This window comes from Enoplosus armatus, chromosome 16 (genome assembly GCF_043641665.1).
Source record: "Enoplosus armatus isolate fEnoArm2 chromosome 16, fEnoArm2.hap1, whole genome shotgun sequence".
In the NCBI taxonomy this organism is placed as follows: Eukaryota; Metazoa; Chordata; class Actinopteri; order Centrarchiformes; family Enoplosidae; genus Enoplosus; species Enoplosus armatus.
Genome location: NC_092195.1, coordinates 19082092 through 19097165, shown reverse-complemented (window position 1 = coordinate 19097165; position 15074 = coordinate 19082092). Strand labels below are relative to the sequence as shown.

General features: G+C 41.2%; 1 protein-coding gene across 1 annotated transcript; it reads left to right on the top strand.

Moving 5' to 3' along the window:
- The first annotated feature begins 3434 nt into the window (after positions 1–3434).
- Positions 3435–5469, top strand: LOC139299276 (uncharacterized). The gene is made up of 2 exons (XM_070922182.1): positions 3435–3566; positions 5020–5469. Exons 1-2 carry the CDS (start codon positions 3435–3437, stop codon positions 5467–5469), a joined length of 582 nt encoding a protein of 193 aa, XP_070778283.1.
- Positions 5470–15074: the final 9605 nt, after the last annotated feature.

Here is a 15074-nt window from a genome sequence, read left to right as displayed (position 1 = left end):
TACTTTGAAAGTGATTGGCAGTAGTGTGTGTGGTTTCTAGTTAATGGGCTGAAACATGAAATAAAACCTTAACCCCTTAAGAAAAAGGAATGGGGGTTAGATATAAAGCTCAATATCAGTGTTTAAGCTTAGGTAAAGGACACAGGAGGCCAGTTATATTTCAGTGCTCCATTATAAAACAAGCTCGTCAAGAGTGTGATCTGTCTTCCAGGATTTTAGATGCAGTTTTGAACCAGGTCGGGGTGCACACCGCAAAAATGTCCATTTAAACAAGTAATTTAATCCAAGATTTACTCTTAAAATCGTATGTTTCTTAAAACAAGTGAGAAGCTCAGCTGAGGGTGAGAGCTGTTTCTGCTTGGTCGAATGTCAGTTTGTGAAACAAGATAAACGAGGCCACTTCTCACTTGCTTTAAGAAAATGAGATTTTAAACTGGAGTATGGAGACTAAATGACCTGTTGAGATGGTTTATATCTTCTCTACATTGGTGTGTAACTGCAGCTGAGCAATGATATTAGATAAAGTCACACTAATGGCATGTGTGACTTTTTCTTTCCAACATTTGCGCCACCCATTCCTCTGCTTTGTCTTTCTCACCTTCCTTCCTTGTTTCTTTCTTTCTTTCTTTCTGTTTCCCTCCGCTGATAACCAGCTCAGACGTAGCTCTGCAGTTACTCATAAACAGCCTATAACTGCGGACATGTAGCTTCACAGCTGTATTTAACTTACAGCGCACACACATGCACATATTTCTTACTTCAGTGTTGTTTTATTGTGTTGGGTGAATTAGATGGTAAATATCCGATGTATATGTGTGGGTATCTGTGCCGGTTTTGCGTGTGGTGTTCATGTTAAGGGCAGTAGTGATTCACCTGTACGAGCTTTATTAAGCCTTTCATGATGTACAGTAGATTTATTCTTGGTTATTTTCTAACAGTTGTCACTGTGTAATCAACTACTTGCCCAGAAAGTCTGTGAGTGGGCTGTCAGTGTTTTTTGTGTCTCTGTCTGTGTTTGTCTAGTTTCTGTGCGTTAGATGTTGTGTTCATATTGGAGTTTTCAAGTGATGCAAAGTAAGAGATTAACATGTGACATGACATCGAGACTGCTGTTTTTACATTTATTCCCATATACCAAAGACACCATTACTTACATTTTTGGCTCAAACTATTTGTATTATCAAACTATTTACTTGCAACTATTTAATGAGGACTAAAAACATATTTTTATGTTTCTAGTCGCTGGTTTCTGTTTAAAGGGCAAGAAGACAAAGAGTCTACAGCCACACTAGCGGCTCTGTGGGTCTGCACTTTACTGTACTGCTAAATGCTAACGTCAAGATGCTAACATGCTCAGTCACTATGCCAATGTTGATGTTTAGCAGGTATAATGTTTACCATGTTCCCCATCTGAGTTTAGCAGGTTAGCATGCTAACATTTGCTAATTAGCACTTAACACAAAGGACAGCTGAGGCTGATGGGAATGTCAGTAGCTTTTAAAGTTTTAAAGAAGGTAATCCAAATTTTTCAATTTTGTAAGGATTTTCTTCTTTTCATGTCACTACTTCACTGTTACTAGTAGCTAATAAATAGTGACTGGTAGTATTTTAATCGTTTATTATTATTATTATTATTATTAAAGTATTAGTACTACTTAAAAAGTTACTATTAAAATGAAACATAACCAGTAAAACCATTTCACGTACTAGTTAAAACACCGGAAGAACAGTCACTATAAATAAGTGCTAGTGTGACATTTTTAATTTAACAGTACAATAAATGTTAAATCAGCAGGTCATCCTCCCCCGTATATCTCACTGTGTGTGTCTGTGTGTACAGGTATTGTTTGAGTGTGTGTTTGTGTATCCTCAGTGTTTTCGTGTACATGCTTACATAATATGTGCGTGTGCTCATAATGTGCCTTTTTGAATATCCGTGTATTGACAGTGGAGGTTGAGATGACAGCAGTTGCCCTTGATGTCGGTCCCTCTGACATGTTTATGGGTTTCCTCACACATCTCAGAACACAGACAACATGTGCGAGAGGATGTCAGCGACCTTTCGGGACTTAACCCAAGAGACCGACATGAACCTAAAATCAATCATACCTCTCCACCTGCCTCTGTCTCCCTCCCCTGAGTCCCTCTTCATGCCTCTCTGCCTCACTGTGTTTTCATCGTACTTATTTTCTTCCATCTATCTTACTTTCCAGCTGCCCCTCCGTCACTCTACCTGCCTATTTTTCTGCTTTATCATCTGTCATCTCCTTCTTTCAATTTAAGTTTATTATATCTCACTTTGTGCTTTTATCTTCTCACTCTCTCCATTTCCACTTGTTACTCTTTGCTCTTTCTCTCACCACCATCTCTTCCTCTCACTTTCCCTCTTTCTGTCTCATTTATTTTGTACCGTCTCTCCCTCGCTTCCCCCACTATAGTGCTTCCTGTTAATACAGGAGTTGTTGTTATTCAAAAGACTTTTGCAGTCAACATAATGTACAGTATCTTTCTGAAAGGCAGATTTAATAGGTGTTCTTTTGTGGTATAGATGGATATTAAAGATTAAATATCACAAGTCCAGTACAGCTGAGGTTTAATAAGGAACTACTTCTGTTCATTCAGCCAGTTGCCCATTACACACCACACAACACAGACAGTTGCTGCTAATTCACAACAGAACATCAAATCAAATTGAACCCCCACAAAAAACAACTTGTTGAGCTGCGTTTATGGTTTTCTTTTCACTTTCACTTTCCGCCTCTCGCCCAATGCCAGCTGGGATTGGCTTCAGCCCCCCGCACCCCAAAAAGGATAATAGGGTATAGCTAATGAATGGTCGTCACTAAAGACGTACTGAAGTTTTAGCATGGAGCACCAGACTGAATGATTGACCAAGGACACACACGATTTGGTGTCTACAGTCTGCTCTCATCCCTAAAGGCCAGTTTCTCCTAAATGTATTAAGTATTAAGCACCTTCCATCCCATCTCTCTCCCAGCGACCTCACTTCATCTTTTACCCTCATTCTCTCAAAGCTGTCTCCCGTCACTCCTCTGAGCTGTTTTGCCTCGTTTTCAACATATCCATCTTGGTCTTCCCTCTTCAAACCATCGTTCTTTTACTTTCTCTCACGCTGTCGTTCTTGCAGTTCAAGGGAGCCGACATTTTTTTGAAGGATTACAGCCCCTTTGGCTCTGTTTCCTCTCAACCTCCAATGCCCCCCCCCCCAATGAAGACAAATAAAACAGCTTGTCTCTCGGTCATGTCACACAAGCTTCCCCTCCAACATCTTATATGCATATTTAAGAGCTTTCTGTGCAGTTACATGTGCCTCGTGTGTGTGTGTTTATGTCCTATGTAGCAGTGTATTTTCGATGACTAGTTTGCAAAAGCTCAGCTGCTGGGACATTACATTGTTGTGGCCATATTTTGACATGTCTCCTGTGTGTATGTGTGTGTGTTTGGGTCTGCAGGTGGTCCATGAGGCTTACACCAGGTTCGCTGAGGAATCTCTGATGCAGTCTGTGTGTGATAAGACTCCGGAGAGCACCCAGGTCACAATCAAGGTCAGTGGTGGAACCAAGTTGCAGTTTTACTTTGTTTTACAGATAAGTCAACAATTCAAGCTCTAACTATTCATCACTGTGCAAGACTGTTTGGACTTATTGTGGAAATTGGGGTAATGGGTCAACAAATGTTTCATCAGCAGGGGTTTTGATAAGATACAGCACACAAGAATCATTACAGCAATAACACCTGAGAGTGACGTCTTGATCCTGATCATGAGAACGAGCTCCAGCTCCAGAGTAATGTCTAAAACCTGACAACACCTTTGTACTGTCCTTCAAAGTGGTACATCAATAAAACAAACAGACTTAAAAACAGAGAAATCATTAACCATCCTTGTGTTTTAGATTGCTTGGCAGAAACTACCTGCTATATAACGTCACCCCAATGCCAAGTATAATTAAAAGGCAATCAACCTTACTACACTCAGTGGTGGAACAGATTAGAGGAGAAGTTTATAGGAAGGACCTTTTGTGAAACTGAAATAAAGAGGAGTGAGCTTCTGCAAATAACCTAAAACTACAGTAGCTTTCCCAGATTTGTTGATTCAACTGTCAAACAATATCTTGGCATCTATGTTATAATTTGACTAAATCTGGTGGAAGAGTTTACATAACCATTGTTTTAGCAGGTTTTAAATGAGTATATTTCACTGTGAAGCAGGTACTAACTACAAGTTGAAATATATTCTTTGAAATAAACAGCAGTTATATACCAAGACAAGTAAAAACTTTTAACTTAGATGTACTGATGTCTATTGACCTGTAAAACACCAAATAAGTGCTTTCTTCAACACATGTGTGACATCAGGCAGAACAAACAGTTATCAGACTAGCTATTAATACTACACTGCACTATGACAACTGATAGATTTTAGCAGGGAAGCTACTGTGACCTTATTAGGTTGTATCCTCTTCTCTTATCCATGGCGGCATCTTTCAACATACATAAATCCATTCCTGAAGGTTATTGACATTTTTTAATGCACGTGCTGTACATTTTCTGTGTAACAAGGAAGATTTGTAGTGGTGGCTGCATGGCAGTGGAAGGTAAATCTATAAATATGGTCCTAGAAACATGTACATAAATTATTCACGTTGCTTTTTCACTGACCTCAATTTTTACCACTTCCCTTTCCTTCCCTTCCTCCATCCTACGCCACCTCCCTCCTCCATCTCTCCCACTTGGTTTGGGGAATCTGTTTTGAGCTCGTCTCCCTCATTCTTCTCTTGTACCTCCCCTTACTTTTTACCTCCTTTTTGTACTTTTCCTGGTTTCTCTTTCTTTCTGCCCCCCTTTGTTTTACTGTCGTCTTCTTTAAACCTCCTCTACTTTCTCCTCTTTTTTTCTTCATTTTCTTCTTCTTTGTCTTTTCTTTCCTTCTTGCTGTTGCTTTTTGTAACCTCATAATCCTCGTGCCTTTCATCTTATTTGACCCTCACCCCCCTGTAGGGCCTTGAGGTGTCCAAACCCGGCCGCTACCAGGCTCTCACCTCAGACAATTTTATGGAGATGAGCGACTCTGGGGTGGAGTTTACCATCTCTGGCCTCCCACTGGACAGTGACACTGATGCCGCGATGACTTACGCCTCCCACAAGCCCCTCCTGAATGCCATCTCCCCTACAGCCGTGACCGGAGGAGTTCACTCCGACAGCCTGGAAGCCACGGTGGCCCCCCACGGCGACCTCAGCGCCAGCCAGACCCCTGACTCCGCCATGAGTGCCAGCCCCGCCTCCAATCCTCGCTCACTTGCAGCTGCCACCCCCGATGGCAGCCTGCGCGGTGCTGCATCGCCGGGAACGGCCTCCAGGGGTACCACTGGGTCTGATTCAGCCAAGACAGAGGGAGGGGCAGAGAGCGGAGAAGCTGGGCAGAAGGAGGAATCAGCTCAGAGCACCTGAGAGGATGCACCAGGGTCTATTTTTTTATACAGTAATGACACCAACACCCATCTGGCTGTGTTTCTGGGAGCCCTATCAAATTCAAACACCACCAAATCCTCACTGCATTTGAAACAACATCACAGACAAAATATTCATGCTTGGATCTGGATGTCAGTTTAGCCTAGAAGAAAATTATAAAAAAAGGCAGTTGCACAAAATGCACAACACAAAATTGATGCACTAAATGAGAAGCAAAAGAGTAACCAAGCTTTATCAAAAGAAGAACAAAGCGATTCTGTGCAAATGGAAAATGCATGCATTTAAATTAAACATTACAGTAGATATCATAGTTCAGATCTACAGGAAATTGCTGACGTTAGAGTAGACTGACTGCATGCAAGCTTCAATGGGCCAAAGAAGCACAGGCTCAAAAAGAAGTTATGATGTAAAAAGTGTAAAACACTCTCAGCTCTTTTAGGAAAACACCTAAATGGGATCAAATGATTTTAGCTCTTGTCAAAGGTTGACGGAAAAAAAATTACAGGAGTTTGACAGTTTGACAGGTCGAGTCAGTAGACTCCAAGGAATCAGACATTATTTTCTAAGACCAGGCTACTAACCACTACAGCAAAGAGCTTCTCCTGTACTGAGGCGAATCTCAATGCGTTGCCTCTGACGGCACTTTTGTCTGCTTTCACAGCATCAGACAAACACTGCGATGATTGCATTTCATCCCACCCACTCACAGACTCTATTATTAACTGTACAAGTAGTATATCAGAAAGCGCCTCTGCCTCTCAGGCGGGAGTGCTTGTCTTAGCACTCATTCAACACTATCCGTGAGAAAAACCTCCTCAACGTGTTCTTTCTGAAAAACCTGCAAACTGAAACAAGTTCTGTAGATTGAATACCACCACTCCTGTGCGAGTGACGGTGGTTGTTTTACTTTTCTCTCATATCTTGGATGTCAAATCTGCCACATTGGAAGAACTCAGCTAAAGAAACCCGCCGAAAACGTCCACCTCATCTCACTCACGCTAATGATGAATGCCAGAGAAAACACCCACAAGAACGACAGCTAATTGTAGACACCATCCTCATCTATTTTGTTTTTTTTTTCCCCCCACTGGGGTTGTCACAAGCTCTGTCAGAGCAAAATAAAATTCAGAGAATATTGTGCTTTGTGCTGGACTTTTGGAACAGCTCCCGGGAACATAATTGGATTCTTGTGGTCTTCGCAGAAGGACCAATTCGCGGACACCATTGAGTGAGGAGCGGTGATAAAAGAGACGACAGAGATGGAACGGGGTACTATACGAGGAACAGATAAATGACTTGCATGATTTAAAGCCTCCTATTTTCATCTCAGCCCCCATTCATCGGACAGAGCTCGATTATTGTAGCCCAGTTGTTTACTAAAATGAAGTGACTGGAAAGACGCAGTTGGATCCATCTTTGATAACGATGCAGCCTACAGCCCCGACAGAATGAGACTGAATAATAGTCATTATGAGAGATGTGTGTGTGAGTGTGTGTGTGAGGAAGGGGGGGGGGTCATACCAAGCAACACACAATATTAGACATTCAGTGCGCTGCATGGAGACATGATTCCTTTCAGCTTATGAAAAAAAGGAAATGAAAAATTCAGTATAAAAATCCTGAATTAATGGTTAAAGTTATATCAATAACTAAATACGGTGACTTCATACGTTTGCTGCTGGTGCTCCATGAACAAACCCACCATACAATTCAGTGACATTGATGCCACTATAAACAGTATCAGTAATAGTACTACAAAGGTGTCTCGCTTAACCATCGAAGTAAGGAAGGTCAAATGTTTACAACCACTCCAGTTTAAATGTATTCAGCCTCCCTGTCACCAGGTAACGCCTTTTATTGAGTCAAGGGAATTCGAATCCCAACAACCGATCATACTGTAGATATGTTTACTTTTAAGAGCTCTAAATCATGCGTGAGAGCAGGTGCAGGTACAGATGTAGTCGGGCAGCTTCTAAATGACATCCGTGGATTAAGGATCTCACTAGGAGACCTGGGTTAATCAGCGGCGGCTCGTTTAATTGCCAACTTAACAACAATTGACATTTTTTGGGACAATAAAGAAAGAAAAGACACAAGTGATGGACCTCAGAATCAGAGTAGAAACAGTGACACGGCACAAGGTCAAACTACTTAAAGAGAAGCTCGGAGTCAATTAGATTAAGCTCTCACAGCCATAACAACTGCTTTTGACTAGTTAGTTCACTTGTCTTGCTGCGGAAGAAGCCTTGTGGGCTAATTCAGGTGACAGGAAACTGATTTACATTACACTGAAGACAGTTATCCCCCCTCCACAGGTCCAAACAGTCCGTGGTACTTACATAGAGCCCCTGCACACTAAGAGTGCTGCACTTCACAACAGTATCCATGGCGACATCAATCGCATGCTTCACCTACTGAAATACCACAGTGATCGTCATCATAACATGGTTACGGATCCCATTTAGATGTCACTGGTATTGTTGCCATTGACCGCAGTTAGCAGCATCTACCTCATGCTGTGACTGAATTGATGTCAACCTGAGTCTGCAAGATTTATGGCCTATACCTCTAAGGGTTTCTAAAAGCAGTCAGACACAGATGTTTGATGTCTGGACAAGAAAAGCACAACACTTTACACACGTGATCCTTTTAAAACAAGGAAAAGGATCACATTGTAATTAAAAGGGGTAAGAAACAAGTTGCACAGCTATTGTAATTTTCTTTTTTGTCACCTTTATTTGTTCAGGGGGGAGTTTCACTGAGAGCAATGCTCTCTTTTTCAGGAATGCCCTGATTACATTACACATTACACATTCACACCTGGAAGCTGTCCAGTACTGAGCAGCTCCACTGGAGCAGGTGGGGTTAAGGGCCTTGCTCAAGGACACCCCACCCAGGGGATTGAAGCGACAACCCTCTGGTCACTCTCTTTCTCTAACCTTTAGCCCACTACTGCCCCAGAAAATACATTATATGGACTAATAGGCGAACTAGTTCCCTTCTTCTTCTAGAAAATTTATTTTCTGCAGAGGTGAAACACTAAGAGGCAACAGTAAGACTCCTTGTGTGTGATGTAAATATCGGGTTGAGTCAAATAAGCTCTGATAATAAGGTTAGGTGGACTAAAGACAAATTCAAAGGATTTTCAATTAAATCTAAAGCAATATTAATGACAATAGCACATGAGAGACACCACTAACATCCACTGGGCAACATCAGTAACTCTTAATCATCTTTTTTTCCACTGTTGTAAATATAAAGATATGTGATCTGCATGTGTATAGTAAAATACTAACATGTTTCTTACTGCAAGGCTTATGCAATATTTTATACTATTAAAAGGCTGCATTGATCCTTTAACCACACATCCACAGTAGGTAGAAAACTAACAGGCAGGGCTGGAGATGCCTTCAGCTGGGAAGACTCTCCAGTCTAACTGATGTCACGTTCACACGTTTGGGTCACAATGATGTTGAAATCCTTTCATCAGAATTTGCTTCAGCAGAGTTGAAGTATCTGTAGTCGCCTCAGGGGTGCACTATTTGACACAGCAACAGTTTTATTGAGACAATGGGCCAATAACGAAGCAGGACCAAGAAAAAATCAACTTGCTGTACAATTATGTCAAAAAACGTGTATGCTTATTAAAGCAGCAATCAAATTACACTTTCCCCCCGTACTTGCAGTGTTTGTGCTCAGCTTACAGCTAAACATTTCCTCTACTGAGTGTTATCACCCATAAGTCAAGTAATATTTACAAACAATGCTTAGAGTTGGATTTAGTGGATGGTAACAGAAGATTTCAGATAAATTCATTCATGATCTCAGTGAGAAGTTTCACGTTTTAATACACTGGTGCTGTATTTCAGAGGCTGGTGAGGCTGCCTGGACCTAAAATTGGAAAGCAAAGCAAAGATTTTGAGAATACATCTAGCTTTTCTGAGTCAACATGAAATGTTTCATTCTCAACATAAATGACAAAGCTTCTGTTGGAGGGCACCTAAGTGTTCTGCAGGGTGACGAGCCACAATCTGCCAGCGTATGTGCCTGTTGGAATAATTATACTAAAGTTCAAGCAATTACAGCTGATGAAAGCTTTATGAAAGGATTTCACTTTATGTCATTCAAGCTTGTCTGATGTTTTCTGTTTCATTACACATCAGAGCCGCTATGCACAAAGCCTCTCAGAACAGAAGCACTGATCCGTGTGCGGGTAGAGGGAGATTTAATAAAATGTTCTTTCACTTCTGGTAGATTTGCTCTTCTGTTAATCTACTATTCTCTGTAATTCAGAAGAATATAATGAAAAACCATGAAATGACGCCTGCAGTTTTCTAATACCTCTCATCATAATAGAAATGTGCTTTCACCGAAAAATATCAGAAGAACTGTCAACTGCAGTTTCTGTCACTGAGATCAATTAATTTTAATTCACTCTGGCGCTTTTCAGTGGCTCTTACTGTGATTGAATTTAGTCTTATCTTTGATTCATGGCAGATGATTTGAGAGAACAACTGAAAACCACTGAGTGTTTGACACTCTTAAGCTCACTCTATGATATATAGTAAGAACATTTTTATGAATAAAGAACACACAATTTCAAATCAGGTGGATATTCTTTTGGATGAACTGATCCCAGGCCAGCGGCACTCCCACTCTGGTCTATATGAGAATGATTCAGAAATGCATTGTGCTGCATCTGCTTGGAAAATGGTTTTGTAGTCACACATCTGTCCCCACCGTGATACACCTGAGAATGTTTTTTATACAAGAAAAAAAAAAATCCTAAAAACAACTTTCATATAATCAGTGTGTTTACTTTGGGACAAGACAAATCACACCTCCTTTGAATGAATGAACACGCTTTTATCATCGTCAGAACTTTTTGTAGCATCACATTTAGCACCAAAAAGACTTCTCTCGCTACTAATGTGCTTTGTATTTCTCCTTACTCTGATATTATAGCCTATATCTGCTTTCCAAGTGTATACCTAAGAGTTAGTGTTACTGCAGCATGCTGACCTGTAGATTGCTTGTGGACGGCAGCCGTGATGCTGATAGCTAATAACGATAGTAATAATATGAATTGCACTTTTCTGTACAGCCGGCCTCCTGAGTCCATCCTGATCTTGTCGCTGAGGTCTGGCCCCGGTTTCCCATGATCCTCTTGACTCTTAATATCACTTTTCACTGCTGGCGTTCAGCTGAGAGCGATGGTTCAAGGAGAATACTCAGCAGAAACAACAAAAGCTGTTTTCCCTCAGTAGAAGCTATTCAGCTGCCATTCATTATTTTGCGATTAAACATTTTTTTTGTAAAAATATGAAGCATGACAACTTAATTTGGCATTTTGCTGATTCAAACTTAGTTTTATTGTGTTTTTTGTTATGAGTGTTTTATGTTACACACTCATTTCTGTCAGTCACGGGTGGAAATAAACGTCTCCACCTGAAAAAGAATCACTGTTAACATTTTGGCTTACAAGTCAGGTTTATATATAAGGCATCTTTGCTGTGACATACTAACCTTCACTGTTAAGACCAATCAAATGGCATGCATTAAAAATTCTTCTTCTCCTTTCACATCATTTCTGATATGATGTACATTGACCTGAATTCTTGAACCTTGAAGCTGATGTTTATTTAAAAGTTTCAAAACAACCATCCGTGGTCTCATTCTAAGGGGCATTAAAGAGGTTTATTTTATGTGGATTATGCTTAATGCTATTTGCATCTACTATTGATTTACAATTTCCCCATTGAACATACGCTCTCCTAGTTGTGAAATGGTTTTGGGAAACCCCGGGGTCAGGATGGCTCACGAGGCTAAATTAGATCCTATTGGTTGTTTTAACCCATAAATCAGGCAGGAGAAGTATTGTCACTGTCAATGTTACAGTTGCTTCTGCAAAAATGCAACTAAAAAAACTTTTACATGTGAAAAATCACCTTCCCTTTTCACTTGATCTGAAAATGTGTCTGCAGATTATTTTATTTTCTGTAATCAAGTAATACATTATGAAAATGGTTTTGATTGTAAAATGTTTTGTCTTATTTTAGCTTTATAGTCTAAGAAAGGCAGGAGAGTCTGTGGAGTAAAAGAGAATCACGCAGCTGACTGTTGGCGCATTAATGTCATTGCTCATGTCTTTGGATAGTACGGATCTGTTTGTTAAATCTGTATGAATTCTGAAGTAAGAAGCCTTTAAAAACTGACACAAACACAGACTTCATGTAGGATCATCATGGTTTTGGTTTCTCTGCTTGTTGTATTGATCATGTGCCATGTTTGTAGTTGATTTTCAGCCCAACATTAAAACCGTATTTTGCTAATGTTCTGTAGGTTTGGATGAAAGGTAGCGCGTTTTCTGTGTTGTTTGAGCTTTGATTGATTTATTGTCATCGATCAAACATGTACAGTAAACATCAAAACAGTGTGTTTATTCCTCAGGATAGTTTTAAGTTGTTAGTTGCAACGTACATAACAGTATGTTGCACCCGTACGTTTTTGATACTAGAAATTCTGGCGGTTCGACTGCATGAAAGTTTGTGTTGTTGCTTTCATTTTGAAAGAAATCCCTTCAGCGTTTCATATCTAAAGAGTTCAGATCTCATTTGATGTTTTTACAAAGCTGGGTAATCATTGACTTTAACGATACTTCACTGCACTGCCATGAACGAGCAACCACACCTCCTTGTTTGCCTGAAGAATAAATCAGTGATTATTTATATACCGGTACTATAGAAGACCTTTTCCTGCACACACTTTTGTAAAGCTTCTCTTTTTTCTGTAATGAATGAATAATTCCAATTAAATGACTTTTCAACAGAGAGCGAATCGAAAGGTTTATTGCGTGTTATATGTGTCACATTTCATTCACACAAACTCAAATATTATTTAATATTTGAAGTTCTAAAACATGCCAGGAGAGCTTTGTTTAAATAAATAGTGCAGAGAAGAAGAGTCTTCAACCATTTTACAGACAAACCAGCTGACATAGAACACATTATGGTCCAAAGTTGCAGCTCTTCAACTTTAAGATTGCCTGAATATAACCAGAAGTAGAGGATTTGTACAGTATGAACTCTGGTTGATTCTCCTGCCCATAGTCAGAGTGGGTGCTGCAGCTTTCTTACATAACATTTTCTTGGAGCTTTTACTTTAGCGTATAAGACAGCAGTTGGAGTGAAGAGGGGGTTTTCAAAAAACTTGGGCACCCCAATCAGTGGCTGATTCAAAGAAAGCAAACAGACACCAAATGGAACAATAACCAAAGAGAGAAACATCAATTCATGACAATAAGACATTGTATCACGCAGCCATGAAGTAGGTGATGGGGGCAACGGTTTCTTCCATAATGAAAGTATCCTCTGACGGGCTAATAGAGAGGTAGATGGGACAAAAACTCCACCACTGACACCTTTAAAACAACCAAAGACATGGGATTTATTAACATAGAGACATACACAACCAAACGGCACACAAAAATCCCAGGCTGAGAGACAGCAAGCCAAGCAGTCCCCATGCCAGGAGCCTCTCCCATCTGATGCTGCTAAGGTCCAGGCCTGGTGCACCTCACTGGGCGACATCTCGTGTCCAGCAGTTCAATTATTAATTGGATTAATTTAAAAATAAATCAGCATATTTATAGATTTTTCAACGAGTGGATGTGATGCTATGCATTTTTGCCGTATCAAACGCAAACTATTATTCCAAATCAAAGTATTTTTTATATATCTGAAAGGGGATCTTTAAACTTTGATTCCTATTCTTCACACTGTGCACAGTTGAGTGTCCGCAGCCTCGGTGGACCAGGACTCCTGGACTGTGCTCAGACCCCCTGTACCAGCTCTGTGCAGCTCTCTGACATTTGGCCTCCTGTCCTCCTCAGACAGGCCTGTCCTGCTCCCGCTGAAGGCGCCCTGGCCGCCAGCCAATCGGGGCGGAGCAGGAAGTGACGTTGTTTCTAGCGCAAGGAAGCCCCGGGACTGGCGCGCCAAATTTCAAAGGACTTCCTCCTGGGAGGAAAGAAGGCGAAAATCCGCACCGGAGTCTGGCGAACAACGGCGATAAAATCCTGCAGAAACAACCGAGTGTGTGTGAAGCTGAAGCCGCCGGTTGAGACGTCGACGGCGTCCGAGGAGGAAATCACGTGAAGTCGGCGTGAAGCTCTGTTGTTGCTGTAAGTGGCAGCTTTGACTTTCATTCTGTCCTACGAGGAACTAACGTTAACGTCAGCTAGCTTAATCCTGCTCCTGACTGACAAGCTAAAAACCAGGACCACGACGTCCCACCGCTCTTATTGATCTCTTATTTTAACGGCAACCAGCGTGCGTTGATGTAAACGTGCAGATTCCACCAGGATGTTGTCGCTAAATCGAGGTTTTCACCTGACAAGCCGCTCATTTCTGTTGGTTATTGTTTCTTGCTTTGTGTCGTGATCCCATGGTTTGTCAGTTGGGTCTGCATGCAGCTGTTGCACGGCATGCGGTGCAAGCTGCAGCTAGCCAAAGTCCACAGAGTGAAGTTGACACTGTTTATATTATATTATTATATCTAGTGTAAAATTTAGCATCTGCATGTTTCTGCTTCTGTCTGACATTAGCTCGCCAGCATGTAGTGAAGTGACAAGACGTGTTTTTGTGCTTTTTATGTCGTCTGAAGTGTCAAGTAAATTATATTAATAAAGTCTTTAAGCTTGTTTTTCAGACACTAAGTAGAGCAATTAAGCCAAAGCCATTTTTTTTAATTTTTTTTTACTTAAAGGTTTTTTCTTTTGTTTTCTTTCAGATCAGAGTCCTCAGCCGTTACACTCTGTCAGCCTTCCCACCTGTGAGACGTCTGATGTCAATGGATGTCAGGAGCCCGGGACTTTAATCTCACACACACACACACACACACACACACACACACACACACACACACACACAGGCTCAGGTGACAGCTGTTCACACGCTGAAAATATTAAACGTCAGAAACTTAAAGTCACGGCTGTCAAGTTTTGTGGCAGGTTTACTTTTCAGGGTTTTAATGTTTACTGCACCTTTTCGAATTAGCAGCACAGTAACACGCAGGCTGTCCACATTACCGGAGCTCTTTATTCTCAAATCCACCGTCTTCTAGCCGCCACTGCGCGGGGAGGGGGAGGGGGGGGCGTTTAGTCTGTTTGAGTTTGAGCTCATAAGTGTGCAGAAGCTCATTTCCACACTTCACCAGCTTATACAGTACTCTATATCCTCATTATTTATTCATGTATTCACAGCAAGACACAACAAGTCATCAGCTTTCCATACTAATGCAAACATCTGTTGCTCCAAGCTGCTGCACCTGCCTGTAACCTTCACACTCTCTGCTTTCAGGCGTATGTTTCGAATATTTTATCTCGCAATTTAGCTTTATGATAGCAGTCGGCGCTCTTTGGTCAAACCCAAATGCCTTCAATTTAACGTCTGTCCACTAGCAAAGAGTTGTGTCCCGAAATGGACCACAGGCTCCTGTAACTCGAGGCCTGTCTCAGATAGGGTGCGGCCTCTGGGTGGGGCAGGTGAGGGCTTAGCGGTGGCAGACAATCAAACCCTTCAGTC

What these genes read in the sequence shown, in the direction of transcription:
- LOC139299276 (XM_070922182.1), top strand. Translation starts at nt 3,435, where the DNA reads ATGTCTCCTGTGTGTATGTGTGTGTGTTTGGGTCTGCAGGTGGTCCAT. An exon ending in GCACCCAGGTCACAATCAAG is followed by an intron (nt 3,567 to 5,019) that starts GTCAGTGGTGGA and finishes ACCCCCCTGTAG; the next exon opens with GGCCTTGAGGTGTCCAAACC.